Raw genomic sequence first — 18,588 nt, 5'->3', positions numbered from 1 at the left:
TTCTGGGAAATACGTCTGGGATACACTCATATACCATACCTAGTACCTGTCTACTTAGGTAATACATAACTACTAGATCTAAGGCCCAGTTTTCTTTACTGGAAAACTAAGTAACATAATAAGTAAGTAAGTTTGAATTTAATATAACTTATTATATTACACTAACATACTGAAATTACTCTACAAAATGTGGACTTAAATCCATAAACATTTTCTACCAGTCAAGGAAATGTATTCAAAGTCCTTTACTTGACTATAGTCATTTTATCTTTTCCGGTTCTAAACCTAACCACTCAGAGATCCGTTCTCCACTCTTCCTTCCTGGGCACACACACCTACGTAAAAAAGTAAAAGTTTTTCCATCAGTTTCATTCATAACACACACACACACTCACACACACACGTAAACAGATCACACACACATCTCCATGGATGTGACCTTAAATGCCATTACTTGAACGGGTCTTTTAGAAAGTTGTATTTGTCTCTGTCTCACAACTCGAAATAAGTATAGAGCTATCCTCTTCTACCGCAAGATGTAAACACATAAGACTCAGTTAAGTCCTACTAGCCTTTGTGCGCAAACGCAGATCATGAGTTCAAGTTAGATTAAAGTTTATATTAAATAAAATTAATTTGAATATGTGCAAAATTTGTGCTGTGGTAGCAGTCTATTATTAATTGTGATGGACAGGATTTCCTTACATGATATTATAATGGCCGAGCTAAATAAAGAGGTAAGTAAGTAAAACAATACATACATCCTGGTAACTAACTATGTATTAATCTAAGTTACCTAAGTGATTGTATAAATTCGGTAAGTAGGAGACAAACCTGCATTATTATATGTTTATAAATAGATCATGTCTGAAAGGTTCACAGTACTTGAACTCATAGTACCTACTCATCAGAACTAGTTGAGAAAGACCGAGGATAGAAGTTTGACGTAAAGGTTCAATTTCCGGATTAGTTTTTATTTTTAGGATGCTAGGTTCCTAATGCTTTTCATTTAAAGAGGACAAGAACACCTCAAGTACTTATAAGTAAATTAAATCATATTACATTGGTATACCATATCCAAACTTTTTATTGGTTTCAGAAAAAACGAGCTGAACTGAATAGCTTCGAAAAATCTAAAAAAGACCAAAACGACGAGATCAACAACAACAAACCGAAGCCCATAGACAACAACACTCACGTCTTATTACTCGTCTGCATCATCGGAGTCACCCTGGCCATCGCCCTCGAGATCATCAACGTGCAGAGGAGGAGGATCCCAGCCAGAGATGACTCCAGGACTGCCAAGAACTACTGGGTCTACTCCGCATCAGCAAACGTAGAGAGCAAAACCGGCCTCCTAAAACATGTACATCTAGTCTTAGAAAGAGCGGGATACGAGAAGTCCTCAAACCAAACCGACTGGCACCTCCTCTGGTCACACGACTACCCGTTCAGAGCTCTCTACCCCAACTTACACAGACTTAAACCGCACCAGAAAGTCAACCACTTCCCTGGTACCGGCTTCATTACGAACAAAGTTGATTTGGCCACTTCCACGTCCGATTTCATTCCGAAGGCATTCAAACTGCCACAGAATAAGGAAGCGTTTATGGAGTACGCTAAAAAGAATCCCAAATCCATGTTTTTGGAGAAGCACAACCAACACCGAGGCGTATTTTTGAAGAATGTCACGGAAATCGACTTGCTAAGTGGAGAAAGTTTTGTTCAAGAGTACGTGCAAAAGCCGTTTTTAGTGGATGGCCATAAGTTTGATATTGGAGTGTATGTGGCGCTCACGTCTGTTAATCCACTGAGGGCGTATTGGTACAAAGGAGATGTGCTGTTTAGGTAAGTTTCCGACTTATTTAAGTAAGTAACTATAGTTCTCAATCTAAATAAAAAGGAATCTACATGACCCGAGACTAACAGTTAACGAACTACTTAGTATACTTACCTGCTTGAAGAAAGCTTGGCTAAGAATATATTTTAGGTCATATTATAAAATATTAATGGACCTAAATTAATATGTTTTAATTATGAATGAAGTAATGTTCAAAGCTCCTGGACGCTAATTCCCTAATTAACTGAGGCACCTATTCAGAAAGGCTATAATTAAATATTTTACATTGAAGAGCAGGTAGCCAATAGGCACTCTGCTTGTAGACTGTAAGCTACGTGAGTATTACAGAAACGCTATAAATAGAGATGAATGAAAGTGATGTCTTGATATTTCCTTACAATACTTAAATAACTAATTAGTAAGTAACAATTTTTAAAGTATAGCGGGCTACGTCATGACTCTTATAAACCCAAAGCTTCGCCTATCTATATAAAATTGTGTGTGTCTGCTTTCGACCGTCAGCAACCGCTACCATATTCTGTCTACCCACTCCTTTCACTACAGTGAAAACCCAAGACTCGCTTTATTGTCTCATGATGTCACCGACACGCTAAAAACAAGACTGGGGCCGCAGCCTTACTTTCCTCCTCCATGATTCCAGATACTGTCCAGCCAAGTACTACCCCTTCGACCCCCGCGACCTGGACAAGTACGTGGTGGCCGACGACTACCTGCCCACGTGGGAGGTGCCGTCGCTCGCGCACCCCTACACCGCGCTCGGGCTGGGAATGAAGGACGCGTTTGATGTGTATGTTAGGGCACAGGTAAGTTTGGAGGGTTCAAAATATTTTTGGTTTTGAAATCTAAGTTGAAGCTTGATTATCCTGAGTTTTTGGCTGCTGCAAACTTAACTTTGCATCTAGCCTGAACCCTATCGTGGGTCTCTACATCTTATGTCATCGTATGAGGTCTTTGCTGGGTCTCTAATTATACATACACGGTGGTAATTTATCAGCTAACTTCTAAAAGGCAGGTCGACCTTAATTAGTTTCTAGATATTGGAACTGAAATAAGTAGTTAATGTATTTTTTATTTCTGTGGCTATTTTCAGGGTAAAGATCCGTCCAAAATATGGGCTGATGTGGAAAAGGCAATAACTGAAGTCTTCCTGAAAAAGGAACATCACATCATTGATGCTGTAAGTATCTACCTAAAGGCTTTAGGTACTTTCTCCATAATATTAATTAGGCTTAATTATTCTTTAGCTAGGTACATTTTTATCAAAATAAAACATTGTAAACATTGTAAGTACAAGTAACCTAATGAAAAGACTTATAGAATTCATTCCCGTTACAGTTTCTTTCTATGTAGAGTAACACAAAATAAAATTACCTACTTACAATATAACACCTTTACGATCACGACCCTCAAAACACCTCAAATTTAACATCACCCTCTCCACAGCTCAAACACTACCCGTCGCCCGACAACTTCTTCGAGCTCATGCGCTTCGACCTAGTCCTCGATGAGGACCTGAAGGTCTACCTGCTGGAGGCCAACATGTCGCCCAACCTCAGCTCGGCGCACTTCCCGCCCAATCAGCTGTTGTATGAACAAGTGCTGTATAGCCTGTTCGGATTGACGGGGGTTGCTGGTGAGAGCAGGTGAGGTTTGAGAGGAATCGTGTTTCTCTATCTCGTCGCATCCTACTAATATTATAAAGGCGAAAGTTTGTGAGTGTGAATGTGTGTTTGCGTGTATGTGTGTTAGTTAGTTCTTCACATCAAAATGAAATTTGGTGAGGAATTAGCTGACACCGTGGCTTACTCATAGGCTACTTATTATTGCGGAATTCCCACGGATTTTTTTTTAGGCGAAGCAATACTCGCGGGAGGCGTTACATAGATAGATACAGGTGGTAGGTACCTAGTTACTGTGCTATGGTAACTAAGATTGGTAAGTTCACTTTAGGATAGCTATAGTGGTAGACGAACTAGATGATAGCATCCATGGCTACTATACTTAATGTAATCGTTAATGTTATAGCCTGTAAGAGTTCTATGAAATCCAAAATTGTATCAGTAAATAAGATAACGAAAGATCTATATTTCACTTAATTACCGGAAAAATGCTACCTGCTATAAAATACCGACCTGCCTTAGTATAAATAAGGAACAAATGTATATTTTATTAGGCTTCACCTACCTATTGTGTTTCGAAAATTCAGGAAGTCAGTAGCTAACAGCTAGGTATACATCCATAACAAAAGAAACCGATCTCCATTCATTACATTAAAATACTTTGTTATGAATTAAGATTTATCGTTGCTTTTTATTCCATTGATTATCTTTTTACTCACGAATAAATAAAAATAGCATATTTTTAGCCCTTGTATCTATGTACATTTTGATTTGACATTGTAATCCAGCCGCATAGATCCGATGCTTATACCCGAGCAGGCTGGATTCAGGCCAGGGAAGTCATGCACCAACCAAACCCTAAAGCTCGCTCAGTACATCGAAGACGGATTCGAGCAAGGATTGGTTACTGGTGTGGTCTTTGTCGATCTATCAGCCGCATACGACACAGTAAACATCGGAAGGCTGCTGGGAAAGGTACAAAGCTTAACGAAGGACAACGACTTTGTTCGCTTTCTGGGTGAGATGCTGCAAAATAGACGATTCCAGGTGTCCCTGTATGCGAAGAAAAGCAGATGGCGCACACAGAAAAACGGCCTCCCCCAAGGCAGTGTCCTGGCGCCAATCCTCTTCAACATATACACGAATGATCAGCCCCAGGACCTGTCAAGCTTTCTATACGCCGACGACCTAGCCTTAGCTACTCAAACAAAATCGTTCGAGGAAGCAGAAGACAACCTTGGAGCTGCTCTGGAAGGCTTGGGGAAATTCTACGAGGACAATGCGCTGAAGCCAAACCCCTCCAAAACGGAGTCCTGCGTGTTCCACCTCCGTAACCGCCAAGCACAACGCACACTCAACATCACATGGCGTGGGACAAAAATTGAGCACAATGACCACCCCAAATACTTAGGCATCACACTGGACCGTGCCCTCACCTTTAAATGGAATTGCGTAAGCCTCAAACGGAAGGTGAGCTCACGCAACAACCTACTCAGGAAGCTTACGTCAACCAAGTGGGGAGCATCACCGGATGTACTGAGGACCACAGGACTGGCACTATGCTACTCTGCAGGTGAATTCGCCTGCCCCGTGTGGGCGAGATCTGCGCATTGCAGGGAAGTGGATGTGGCCTTAAACGACACCTGCCGGACAATCACGGGATGCCTTAAACCGACACCGGTTTGGATGCTGTACTCACTGTGCGGTATCGCCCCCCCCGATGTGCGTAGAGAGGCTGCCTGCTCTCGAGAAAAACACAGACAGGAGACCGACCCGAGGCACCCGCTCTACAACCAAGAACCAGCTCCTTACCGACTTAAAAGCCGGAAAAGCTTCCTTAGGTCTACAGTTGCCTCGCACAAGGACCCATCGAAGGAAAGGATAGACCTATGGCAGGCAAAATACCCGATGGCGAACTCCTTCATCCCCCCTAATGAGTCCCTGCCTCCCGGACACGAACTACCCTGGGCGACATGGAAGTCACTCAACCGACTCAGGACAAACATGGGCCGATGCGGAGAAAACATGTGCAGGTGGGGTTACCGCGGCCCTGCCTCCAACATCTGCGCATGTGGTGCGTCTCCGCAGACCATGGAGCACCTGATGGTGTGCCCTGGATGTCCCAACACCTGCACCCGGGAAGACCTCCTCAAGGCCAACCAGAGGGGTATCGACGTGGCGGCCCACTGGGCCGCGGAAGTGTGACAGTTGCCATCGACACGACAAGAAGAAGAAGAAGAAGAAGAAGAAGAAGACATTGTAAAGTACCTACCTCTTGAATTTTTAACGAGCTTTTTAATACTCTTGTCTTGTCTTGCTAATCACTAGTAGGTAGGTACAGTAGAGGTGAACTAACTATAGGTAACCTATTCCCACACGCACTACTCGCTCAATCTATTTAGTTGAAGGCGGGCCTTTTGCCATCTTTTGATACCCTATGCCTTTAAATACTAATGGCTGGGACCTTCGGAAAACAACAGCGTTACTAACTACCTACCTACTGTTCCTTCCGGGCGCCTATTGTTTACTGAGTAGCAATAGTACCTAACCATAGAGTATGATGTAGACTGTAGAGTATAGACCGGAAGCCGAGATAAACACCGGAAGGTATTATGGTACGATCCCACTAAGTGGCATGATTTGAGCCCACGGCATCTCGAATACAAGTCCAGATCTTCTCCGTTACACCATATGTTACCTAGAATAACTTAATAAGAGCCATCAGGACCTAGGTATTTTTATTTAGTATACTTACCATGTTTCTTTTTCATGTTACAGAGATCAATCCCCAGCAGCAGTCAACATGGTGGCAGCACAGAAGAACATAGCAGTGTTCGGTAACGAATGCAGCACCATCTGCAAAGACCGCTGTGATGACGTGGACCATGTCTGTGGTCTGTGTCGGCCCTGCCTCAGCAGTAGAATGAGGGGAAGTCTCCTGAAGGCGCACAGGGAGTTTCTGCATAAAGGAGACTTTAGAAGACTGTTTCCTCCTGCTATGGTAAGTTGGGGGTAAGGTTTCGAGATGAGGATAGATGGCATTGACGCCTTGATGTTGCAAATAAATAAATAAATAATCATTTATTTCAGGTCATCATTTGTTACATTAAAATTAAAATCACAAAATAAACCCATATGTAAATACAATAATCAATCAATCTTGTTTGTGGCTATATGTCGTGTGTGACTAACACAACAAATCCGGCCAATTACGATAGTGTTGAGATACACACAATGTTTTTAACTGTCTTTACGGTGGTGATTTAGAGATATTTACAAGATTAATACCTGAAACAGACGTACACAATTTATACAAGGACATCACAAATATAGGGTTAGTAAAATTTTTAGTATATATAGTGAACACAAACAAACTTATAGTTTAATATTGTTAGTTTTGAGGAATTTGTACAGGATGTTAGCGATTGGAGTATGTACAAGTGTTAGTAGGTAATTGATATTTACAGGTCTTGGGATAGAAGGGGGGAGGAAATCATAGAGGGAACTTTGTAGGTTGGGACATTCAAAGAAGAGGTGGTCAACAGATCCTTCGCTGGTGCCGCAGTCACACACAGAACTATCACGCACCCGAATCCTAGCCAGGTGCACAGGCGTGCACGCATGTAAATACAATAAAAGAACAATATTTAAAACTGAATAAACATAAAAATATAATAGAGTGCTGTATAGGGGCAGTAAAACTATGGACAAATTACAATTAAAATTATAAAAATGTTAAATGCATTCGCCTACTTCTTATTCCCCGACTGGTGCATGAAAAGCCAGTGCTTAATGAACCCATTTCCATAAATATCGTCGCCGACCGAACGACCGGCAAAATAATAATAAATCTATAAAATTATTTTTTGTTAGGTAGGTATAATATAACACTTAATCTATAACTTTATCATCTACGTATATGAAAGTAGGACTTATTCCGATTCTATTTTACTTTTTCAGACCCCTGGAGCTACCATCGATAGTAAACTGAAGAACCTAACTGAGACTAACAAACTGCAGTATTTATGGTATCAAGGAAAGTGTAACATTGATGTTAGTTGGTGTAATTAAATTGTAAAATAACATATTTCTAGTCTAGGTATTTATGAAAGAAATTAATAATAATAAACAGTTACCAACATTCTTGGAATTTATTGGAAAATCTCATTTACGTAACAAAAATATCCTTAAAATCTAGCATAATTAATTAGGTACTAAATTATAATTATTACTACTCAACCATAGCCTGCAGCAGGCCCAGAATGTAACTTCCCAAATCCTCGTCTTGGTTGGTCCAAGACACATAAATGTTCTTTGTACTATCATCCTCTCCTTCAACCTTGATCAGAACAGACTCCACCGATATGTTACCATCAGATATGGTAATGGACCAGCCTTGGAGCTTCTCTTCCAGCAAAGTCTTAAGTTTCTCAGCAGTCTTCACTGCAGGGCCAGAGTCATCAAACCTCACAGTGCTTGTAAACCTGATCACATGTCTGCTGATGCCAATCTCTTCACACACTTCATCTATGTCCAGCAAAGACATTCTGTTGTCTTTAACACAGAGTATGCCATGAATCACTCTTCTTCTCTTAGGGTCTGGGGGCTGGGCATTGTACCTGACTGATTCAGCCTTCAGGAGTCTCAGGGAGATATCAATGGGCACCTTGGTAGGAGTGTTGATGGTGCAGGTCTCTCCATTAGCTGGCATGTAGCAGTTGATTTTGAACTCCTGCTCTATCTTTTCCTTCAGGAACTCCATCTTTTGGGCCTCACCATGCACCAGTAACACATTCTTCGGTTCACAGTATTGTATGAGCTGCATGATGCCTTTAGCATCTGCATGAGCTGAAAAGGACATGTATTCAACAGCCATTTTCACTTCAACAACTTGTCGGTTTTCAAATTCTACTTTCTTGGCTCCATTCAGGATTTTGTGGCCAACAGTTCCCTGCACACAGAAGCCAGGCATGATCACCATGTTCTGTTCATATGGAGCCCACTTCTTGAAGATGTTGAGGGAGAGACCTGCATGCAACATGCCAGGAGTGGCAAACACCACCATGGCACCCGGGTTGTCTATGTATGTCTTGTCAAATGGCTTGATGTGTTTGAAGTCAAACATGTTTCTCTGTACAAAAGTTTTGCGTATCTTCTGGTTGGTCCATGTGATGAACATTTTGTAATAGTTATTTGCCTTTTCAGTCAGACCCAATGCAAAGTACACAGGGTATTTCAAGTTCATTCTCTCCCAGTATGTTTCTAATAGAATACAGAGTTCCTGAGCTCTTCCAAGAGCAAACACTGGAATCAGGACCTTGCCTCCCTTTTCAACGCATTCATGTACTTTTTTAAGGAAATCTCTTTCTCTGCATCTTTTGGAATCTCTTATTGTAGTTGCATAGGTAGACTCTGATATGAGGAGGTCCGGTCTGCACTTGTCGATCCAGGCAGCACCGAGGTGTCGGTCTGGTGTCATGTTGTAGTCTCCCGTGTAGACCACTGACTGTGACCCCACTCTGATCCAGAACATGGCGGCTCCAAGCACATGACCTGCATAGTAGGCTTTAATCTCAAGGTCATTGTCCACCATCACCGATTGGTGCAGAGTAACTGCTGTTACCTTCTTGATACAGTCTTTGATCATTTGTGAAGTGAAAAAGTTGGATTCACCCTTTCTTTCAACAGCCACTTTGCGCATGTCTTCGAGAAGTATTGGAGCAATGGCTTTAGTGGGATGGGTCATGTATATTGGCCCAGTGTAGCCAATCATTTCAGACATGTAAGGGAGAGCTCCACAGTGGTCGAGATGGAAGTGGGATATGATCACACAGTCTATCTGGCTCGTGATGGGGCCTTCTGGCACTATGTACGAGAAGTCTGGGAATCTTCGCTCATCATTATACCCCATGTGCATTCCACAGTCCAACATTATGTTTTTACCTCCCATTGACAACAAAATGCAGCTTCTACCGACATCTTGGCCAGCTCCCAGAGGAGTGATCTTTATATCCGGCATCTTGGAAGTTGAATCAATCAGCGGCAGTCACAAAAAACTTAGGTAAACAGATAAGTATAACCTCCAGGTTTCCGTCTTTTTCACTTAGCACTGACCAGCAATGTAGAGTAGGTTAGTTTATTCAGTTATGTTTCAAAGAGCAGTATATTTTACGAGTAAAAGGTTTAAAAATTCAAGAAAACAAACATTTTTATTTGATTTTGATAAAATGAAATGAAAAGAGATGAAGTTGAAGAAAGAGGTTTGACTTTTTGACATTTGATCGCTGTCCACAGAACAAAAAGTGTGATCTCCGAATATTAACTTATCCACTTCTAGACTGCAAAAAGCGTGAATTTATTATAGCAGACAGGGAGATGTAGCGCAGACAGTGGAGCTGTAACTTCAGTGATTAATTTCGTTTGTGTGTGATGTAATATCCTCGGTCGGTACATTGATTGAGTGGTTTGATTTTCCTATATATCTTAGAATAATGATTCATACAGTACAGTGCTGTCATCTGTCACTAGCTTGACGTTAAACTTGCTTTAAACTCGCAAACAACATTTTGCTCTGTGTTTATTTGTTTTTTTTCAAACTTGTTGTCATTGTCGAAAGAAGACTATTGTAAATTTTAAAATAATAAAACTTAGAAAATTGTTATATTACCAAGTTATTTCAGGCTTAATTTGAGGATCCTAAATAATGAGACTTTTTTAAAACACACCGAACTTATGTGTTTAGCTATTGATATGATATTCTTATCATAAGCTTGTTATCAGCTTATCACTTTGCCGCTGCGCCGATTCGGCCCGCCTACGCGCAGCGTTTACTATTTGTGTTTGTGACTCGTTCGCGTTGCCGGTTGACGCTGTTTTCCGGTACTACTGCTGATAGAAAACCTTCACTGTGTTTAGTTTCCTCAGTAACCGGCAAGAAAATCCTCTAGAATGTCAGGGGAAGGCAGCAATGGCGACGGGAATAAGAAAACTGCGCTTATTACCGGCATAACTGGCCAGGTACCCGTTTTATTTATGATATCTAAGTTCAATAAGTAATTTAAACTTGATTTAATTATTTCTGGAAGACCAGTCTGTAATTTTCAGTGTTTTTTTACAGGATGGCTCATACTTAGCAGAGTTTTTGATAGAAAAAGGCTATGAAGTGCATGGTATCTTGCGCCGCTCGTCTTCGTTCAACACTGGGCGCATCCAGCACTTGTACGGTCAGCCGGCCATCCACACCGGGGGACGCATGCACTTGCACTACGGAGATCTGACTGATACCACTTGCCTTATCAGTATCATTACAAAGGTATGTATTAATGTGTTAGAAAGTACTTACAAGATTGATTCTAATGTGATTGCATATGCCCTATAAGAATATCATGTACACTTGATTATTGCAAATAGTGTCAAGTGGATTAAACACTGATTTATACAATAGGGTGTAATGCACTTGACAAAATTAGCTATAGCCAAGTGATATAGTAATTATATTAATCTTATCTAAGAGTAAAATACAAGTATGGGTATTATTAATTAATAATTTCTGATAAATATCTTCATTCATCAATTAGTATGTAATTAGGAATGTTAATTTTTACACTTCCTGCCTTGAAGAAATGGAAATGTAGGAGTGTGTTATTTATTTTTCATAATTGTTGAAACACCTGTCTATTCTTATAATGTATTTATGTTAAAAAACCAGAAGAAATATGGAAATTCACTAAACTGGAAAGTAAACAAAATATGTTTAATTTTATTTGTCCTCTTAAATAAAATTTCCAAGGTAAAATTATAGGAATACTAAATTATGCACATACATATACATCCAACTCAAACATCTGTCTAATCAACAGACTCGACCAAAGGAAATCTACAACCTGGGAGCCCAGTCACATGTGAAGGTATCCTTCGAGCTCAGTGAGTACACAGCACAGGTGGATGCCCTCGGCACCCTGAGGCTGCTAGAGGCGATCAGAGCAGCCGGCCTCGAGAAGGAGACCAAGATATACCAGGCATCCACGTCAGAACTGTACGGGAAAGTTGTAGAGGTGCCACAGACTGAGAAGACGCCGTTTTACCCTCGTTCACCTTATGGTAAGTGGAGGGATTATTAATTTTGTAATAGGGCATTACCAAGACCTATGAATTACTTTAATGGACTTATTGAAAAAGCCCTTGATTGCTGGATTTTTAAAAGCTGTAAATGCCTCCAATCCTCCTATGTAATTTCATGTAACATTATGGTGGAAAATGACATGGAATTTTGTGAATACGACTTTCACTATCAAGGTGCTATTTACTGAAGGTCAGGTCAGTTGCAATAGATATAACACCTCTATTATAAACTATTCAACCATCCTATTTCCACCACACCCTTCACCACCCAACCATCTCTCCCACCCACAGCGTGCGCAAAGCTCTACGGCTACTGGATAGTAGTGAACTACCGGGAAGCGTACAACATGTTCGCTTGCAACGGCCTCCTCTTCAACCACGAGAGTCCGCGGCGGGGGGAGAACTTCGTGACTCGCAAGATCACGCGAGGAGTAGCCAAGATCACGCTCGGCCTGATGGAGTGTCTCGAGCTGGGGAATCTGGATAGTAAAAGGGATTGGGGACACGCGAGGGATTATGTTGAGGTGAGATTTGTTTTTTACTACAAATTTTCCATTTACGACATTATGAAATAAGTAGACAAAAGGGGTGCGCAAGCAAAAATAAGCCTTCTTACAGGTACAATACAATGAGTCAAGGTTCTGTTGCCAACGTTAAAAGAATGTCTTTGTTCTGCTCTAAGGCCCTGTCCGCACTGCGAATATTTCGCCGCGCGAATATTTTTTCGCAATTCTGTAACACATTGAATACTATAGGAGTAGCAGTTGCGGAAAAAAAATCGCGCGAAAAAAACTTACTCGGTCGTCTCCGCCGGGATCTGCATAGAAGTGACAAATGCGTACCTATATAACAAATTAAAAGTTACTTTTATTATGATTATAACATGAAAGAGTTTAATAGAGGTGACATATTTAACTATTAGGTGTACTAGTTTGCGTGACATCGTGTATCGTGATAGCCATCAACATAACAGCACCATCTCTTTTAGAAGTACCTATTCAATTTCATTATTACATACTAATACTAGGCACGAGTCACACCAAGGCTATACTGACGTATAGGTACTAAACAACCGTTTCAATTGAAAATACATCGCTTTGTAACGAATGTACTTATCTCGTATTTTCACGCTACGAAACGTAAAAATTATCCCAGCGACTGGCATCCACACAACTGGATTTATTCATAATGTATTTTAGCTACTATGATCTATACATAAAACAGTTCCAGGCAGCCTAGGTTACTTACATTTAAGTTGTACAGCTTCTAACAAGGCCTAATTAATGCAGTCGTTGAGTCATAGAAGTTTTGTTACGTACGCTCTTACTTACGCTGCGATATACCTTTATCGACGTAAATAAACATAATTACGAGTAAACTCAACCATGGGATTGGTACCATTAAACAAGTTTATTACGTCGATAAGCCCTTGTATTCTTGAAACGCAATCTATTCGCGTTAGTCTTGCATTCTCAAAATTAAATACACCATAACTTCTCTTCAAAAGCGCTTCTCCAAGACGCAATAGATTGTGTTTCCAGATTACTGGGGGAGAAGTCATGCAACCTCTTTCCTTCCTCCTTTCTCATCACGAGTTAAGTCATCATCACAACCCATCAAGTCCCTACTGCTGGGGTACGGGTCTCCTTACAATGAAGGAAGGGTTGGTGGACCCCCAACAAAAGCAAGCTTGTGCTGAGAGAGTTGCCGGTTAAGTGGGCATCCCGACTTTCAGATGTTTTCATGCTGCCCGGAAGGCCTCTGACTAGGCTTAACGACTGCTGCCGAAACAGCAACCGGGACCCACGGCTTAACATGCTGTCCAAACCACGGAAATAGTCAAGTTATTTAATCGTCGCTACTCTATTGCAGGCGATGTGGCTGATGATGCAGCAGGACACCCCTGAAGACTTCGTGGTGGCGACGGGCGAGGCGCACAGCGTCCGCGAGTTCGTCGAGAAGTCCTTCGCGTGCGTCGACAGACAGGTACACAATACATACAGACACACACTCCGTACTCAGTGTGTTGAGTTGAGTAGCCGAGTGGGGATGAATCGAGCAAGTCGTGTCCAGAAAATTGATTTAGATAGATTTAGTTTACATGGGTGACTAAAGCTACTCGTATGTACCTCGCTTCTGAACAATTTCACTTTCGGTGGGGTTACGTTGAGTAAAGTTATTTGGTAGCAGCTCGATCAAATTATTGCAAGTTATCTAAATCACAATTCGGCTAGATCAAAAGCTTCTCGTTGGAGAAGTACTTATGTTCATTGGTCAAAACATAAATCCTGACTTAATCGTCATAAAAAAGCTACGTTACGATGCTTGTTCCAGATAGAATGGCGCGGCAGCGGCGTGGACGAGACGGGGCACGACGCGACCACGGGGCAGCTGCTAGTCAAGGTCAACCCCAAGTACTTCAGGCCTACTGAAGTGGTAAGTCACACGCCGATGTATTAAAAGCCGAGGATAATTGATTGAAATGGTTACTTATCATTGGAAAATCGTAAAATAATGGGTTTTTCATAAACAGTTAGTCTACACGCAAAAAAAACTGAAGCTTATTTTGTAGATCGAACATTTTTTATTGGATTTGCAAAAGTCTTACTTGAAATTTTTGATTGTTTATAGTGACCAGCTGATACGTACACCCATTTTCAAGCTCAAGTACAGCACTCCTCTTAAAACTCTGTACAAATATTAGGTCCTTACATATGAAATTGGCGTTTTGTCGTACTGGCCACTTTGATCTCAAATATTACCTTTATGGTTAGGAATTCCAAATTCAAATTCATACAGCTATTTACTCATGCATTTGTGTTTCAAACCCCCTAATTCATTTGTTTTTTCTTCTTTTGTTTTTTTCTTTGTGTCACTCTGTTTACAAAATGGAAAACTTGAAATATCGCGTTATTTACGAGTATGAGTTCCACCGTGGCACCAGTGCTGCAGAAACGGCTCGAAGGATTAATGATGTGTATGGTGACAGTGTCGCAAAAGAAAACACAGTGCGTTTTTGGTTCCAACGTTTTCGTTCTGGAAATTTCGACCTGCAGAACAAGCCTCGTGGACGGCCGGAGACCAAAGTTAATAATGAAGAATTGAAGGCTATTGTGGAAGCGGATCCATCGCAAACCACGTCCGAGTTAGCTGCAGGCTCCGGTGTTAGTGATAAAACTATTCTAATCCACTTGAAACAAATTGGGAAGGTGAAAAAGCTTGAAAGGTGGGTACCTCATGAATTGAGTGAAGCAAACCGACAAACGCGCGTCGACTGCTGCGTTACGTTACTCAACCGGCACAATAATGAAGGAATTTTAAATCGAATCATTACCTGTGATGAAAAATGGATCCTCTACGATAATCGGAAGCGCTCATCGCAATGGCTGAACCCTGGCGAACCAGCCAAATCCTGCCCTAAGCGAAAATTTACTAAAAAAAAGTTGCTTGTAAGTGTTTGGTGGACTAGTGCCGGTGTCGTTCACTACAGCTTTCTTAAATCTGGCCAGACGATTACGGCAGATATCTATTGTCAGCAACTGCAAACCATGATGGAAAAGCTAGCTGCTAAACAACCGAGGCTGGTCAATCGCTCTAGGCCACTGCTGCTTCAGGACAACGCTAGACCACACACTGCACAACAGACGGCTACCAAATTAGAGGAGCTTCAATTAGAATGTCTTAGACATCCACCGTACTCTCCGGACCTTGCTCCAACAGATTACCATTTTTTTCGCAATTTGGATAACTACTTGCAAGGAAAAAAATTCAACTCCGATGGGGCAGTCCAAACCGCCTTCAAAGATTTTATTGATTCCCGCCCGAATGGTTTTTTTAGTAAGGGGATCAATGAACTACCTATGAGATGGCAAAAGTGCATACATAGCAATGGTACATACTTTGATTAATTTAATATATTTCATTTTAAAAAAAAAATGACGTTATGTTCCTCCTATAGAAAACGTCAATTTCATATGTAAGGACCTAATATTTTCACACATAATTTATTTTTCATAAATACCTCCCCTATCCCCAGGACCTCCTGCTAGGCGATGCAACGAAAGCCCGCGAGCGGCTCGGCTGGACGCCCAAGGTCACGTTCGATGAACTGGTCAAGGACATGGTGCGCGCTGACCTTGACCTCATGAAGAGGAACCCCGAGGCGTAGGTGCAGGTCAGAATGACGACGGATGCATGAATATGTGACGCATGTGAATATTGTGAATGCTAGTAGTGGATTAGAAATCATTTGCTCAATAGCTGGATAAATTATGCTTGTGGATGCTTGAAGTATAATAGTAAAGGAGATTGGTAACCAGGCACGGTAGACGGGCTTTACACCTACTACACTATCACTAACAGCTACAGCTTCCACTTTTCTCGCGAATTTGAATATTCCACAATCATACTCAATTAAAAAGTCGACACAGATACCTAAGTTACTGGAACACTAACAACGCACAATAGTCTTATCGCTAGAGACAAACACACACACTCACGCCTTGTACTAATGTACTCCCTTGCGGGGTAGGCAGAGGTGCATTGCTGCACCCACTTTTCGCCAGAGTGTTATGTTAGTCCCAATGTAATAGGGGGCGGGCCTATTGCCATTTTACGGGCACATCCAAGACCCAAGAACAAATATCTGTGTTTAAACAAATATCTGCCCCGGCCGGAAATCGAACCCGGGACCTTCGGCTCAGCCAGTCCAGTTCCAGTCAGGGTCACTAACCACTACGCCATTCGGTCGTCTAAGCTGGGCTAAGGCTAGAGACAACTTTAACACGTATATGGTTGGATTGAAGGTGTATGCATGTTGCATGGATATTTACTAACTTGATATAACATTTATTTCCTAATCTAATAGAATTAATTTACTGACTCTTATGGTCCTGGAAACCCCATAATATTACATGATCTAAATTAAGTTATTACATGATCTAAATTAAGTTTCTACTGCGTAACTTTAAAAAAAAACACCGATGAATGATGCTTTTTAGAGTTTTTTTTAAAGATTTTTAATAGCGGTTTTTAAAGTAATTTTACCGACCAGCAGGGCTGTCCCATAAGATCCGGAACGCTGGAATTGCATGTCATGTATCGGTTTCAATAAATATTAATTTTTATTTCAGAAAACCATCTGTTCAGTTTATAAAAGATACCGAAAGAAGGAGTGAAGCCTAAGAATTTAGCTGACTTAGCTATTGTTTATTTTATATTTGTTGTAATTATTATTTTACTTATACACTTAATTGATGCAAATGAGGAAAACGATTGCGTGCATAAATTATTTTTATGATTTTTGAACATGATGTGTCTGCTGTAAAATGTAGCTTTTGTTATAATTATATTATCTTGAACATAGTTTATTTTTTGTAATAATATAATATATTATGTTTACAGTCACTTTTGCGATGTCTGGAGACGAGTTATCTGGTTAGACCGTGACAGAATGATTTTTATCCCAAATTACTTTTACCCAGACATTGTGAGACTGGAACTTATAGTTTTTATGTATTTAATATGTGCAATAATTGATTTAAAAACAACCCTGTTAGAGTAGATTAAACCCAGATATATAGAATATCAAAATCACAACATGAAAATTCTGAATCCGTCTCAAGTATTTAAAATTATGTTTTAGGAAACTACTCAGCATAAGCTAAAGCCTTTTTGGGCTTAAGCTTATGAAGGGTGGCTAAAGTATGCATGTCTCAAAATCACAATATACCTGATGAAAGGAACGAAAATAAACTAGTGATGCAATGTAAACTAAGTATTCTATTTTCGCTCTAACTCCTAGTAATGGCTGGTACCTAACGTATTCATGTACCATGCATTAGCTTTCCATATTTCCAATGTATGTATGGTAAAATAAATCAGGCATTTCAGCCTATTCATTTCCCAAATTAGACCACAACTACGTCCAGTTGTAATGAGGGTAGGTAGGTATTATTCTGAAAAAGCTATGCAATGTACCTAACCCGCCTGAATAATGGCGGCTACATACACTCCGGTCCAGCGCAGAGGCTGACCCAAAAGTAAAGTCAAATGTTTTTATTCATCGTATAAATATAAAATTTTCTGATAGACTGGAGCCTGTGGGGTTCACCGAAGAAGTATTTTGTATATTTTTACGCTGCTGTCACAAAAAATCTAGCATTCCATAGTTTATAAATATGTAAATGCATTATACCTATATTTTATATGTTTTAACTTTTAATAAATAATTATGTATACCTAATTTGTTAAAGTATTTAAATTTAGCAAGTAAAAAATAAAATATAATTTAAAAACTCAATTCAGTTTTATTGAACGCTTTCCAAATCACAGATTTATCAGATTAATTTAAAATCACATAGATAAGTATATTTTATCCAGTAGGGCTAGCACGGGGCTCAATTAAGACGTGACAAAAGTTTTGCATCGCGCTCACTCACATTAAGAGCGAGCGCGACGGAGTAATTTTTTCACGTCTTAGGGTGAGGCCACACGATCGTAATTTTGTGAGTTGAGTTGTGAGTCGCTCATTTTCGGTCGCGTAATATCTACCGTATTCGGTTTCAAAGAAAAGACCTATTTGATTCACACGGCGACGCAAAATGAGTTGTTTGTCGACTCACACGCACAATTCCGACAGAATTCGACAACTCCAGACAACTCACAAAATTACGCTCGTGTGGCCTCACCCATAAATGCGCTCCGTGCTAGCCCTTCAGACAGTGGAACAGGTAGTTCTGTATTTTGGTTGACACAATCAACATTAATCTTTATAAAAATAAGTATTGTATATTTACAAACACTTACATAAGTAATATACTTCGAGAATTATAATAATGATATTATAAGTATAAAAATTATACTGACGGTATAGGTATATAATCAATAACTACATATCTCATCAATATTACTTATGAATTGACAAAACACTAATATCAAGACTATTCAAGACATTATTTAGTAATCGAGCCCCGATTGTAATGAGTG

The 18,588-nt window shown here is 40.4% G+C and overlaps 3 protein-coding genes across 4 annotated transcripts; 2 read left to right on the top strand and 1 right to left on the bottom strand.

Annotated features, from left to right (window-relative positions):
* Positions 1-603: 603 nt before the first annotated feature.
* Positions 604-7,621, top strand: LOC105396283 (probable tubulin polyglutamylase ttll-15). The gene is made up of 7 exons (XM_011568275.3): positions 604-737; positions 1,100-1,848; positions 2,502-2,664; positions 2,952-3,038; positions 3,305-3,504; positions 6,259-6,481; positions 7,441-7,621. Exons 1-7 carry the CDS (start codon positions 687-689, stop codon positions 7,549-7,551), a joined length of 1,584 nt encoding a protein of 527 aa, XP_011566577.3. The 5' UTR covers positions 604-686; the 3' UTR covers positions 7,552-7,621.
* On the bottom strand, positions 7,608-9,722 carry LOC105396292 (integrator complex subunit 11). Its single transcript, XM_011568284.3, has one exon. It carries the CDS (start codon positions 9,497-9,499, stop codon positions 7,712-7,714), a length of 1,788 nt encoding a protein of 595 aa, XP_011566586.1. The 5' UTR covers positions 9,500-9,722; the 3' UTR covers positions 7,608-7,711.
* Positions 9,723-10,081: 359 nt separating this feature from the next.
* Positions 10,082-17,255, top strand: LOC105396301 (GDP-mannose 4,6 dehydratase). 2 transcript variants are annotated; one of them, XM_038114188.2, is made up of 8 exons: positions 10,082-10,497; positions 10,598-10,792; positions 11,340-11,580; positions 11,893-12,125; positions 13,474-13,587; positions 13,936-14,037; positions 15,638-15,765; positions 16,734-17,255. In XM_038114188.2, exons 1-8 carry the CDS (start codon positions 10,429-10,431, stop codon positions 16,783-16,785), a joined length of 1,134 nt encoding a protein of 377 aa, XP_037970116.2. In that variant the 5' UTR covers positions 10,082-10,428; the 3' UTR covers positions 16,786-17,255. The 2 variants fall into 2 exon arrangements, with proteins under 2 accessions (XP_037970116.2, XP_037970117.2); XM_038114189.2 differs by having other exon boundaries at positions 15,638-15,775.
* Positions 17,256-18,588: the final 1,333 nt, after the last annotated feature.

Source organism: Plutella xylostella, chromosome 18, assembly GCF_932276165.1.
Source record: "Plutella xylostella chromosome 18, ilPluXylo3.1, whole genome shotgun sequence".
In the NCBI taxonomy this organism is placed as follows: domain Eukaryota; kingdom Metazoa; phylum Arthropoda; class Insecta; order Lepidoptera; family Plutellidae; genus Plutella; species Plutella xylostella.
The sequence above is the reverse complement of the archived record's forward strand: the minus strand, read 5'-3'. Positions and strand labels throughout refer to the sequence as shown.

Bases quoted from the DNA above. Each gene is read 5' to 3' on its own strand.
- LOC105396283 (XM_011568275.3), top strand. From the start codon at position 687: ATGGACAGGATTTCCTTACATGATATTATAATGGCCGAGCTAAATAAA. The intron at 3,505-6,258 runs GTGAGGTTTGAG...TTCATGTTACAG, and splicing joins GGGGTTGCTGGTGAGAGCAG to AGATCAATCCCCAGCAGCAG. The intron at 6,482-7,440 runs GTAAGTTGGGGG...TTACTTTTTCAG, and splicing joins GACTGTTTCCTCCTGCTATG to ACCCCTGGAGCTACCATCGA.
- LOC105396292 (XM_011568284.3), bottom strand. From the start codon at position 9,499: ATGCCGGATATAAAGATCACTCCTCTGGGAGCTGGCCAAGATGTCGGT.
- LOC105396301 (XM_038114188.2), top strand. From the start codon at position 10,429: ATGTCAGGGGAAGGCAGCAATGGCGACGGGAATAAGAAAACTGCGCTT. The intron at 12,126-13,473 runs GTGAGATTTGTT...ACTCTATTGCAG, and splicing joins ACGCGAGGGATTATGTTGAG to GCGATGTGGCTGATGATGCA. The intron at 13,588-13,935 runs GTACACAATACA...TGCTTGTTCCAG, and splicing joins TCGCGTGCGTCGACAGACAG to ATAGAATGGCGCGGCAGCGG.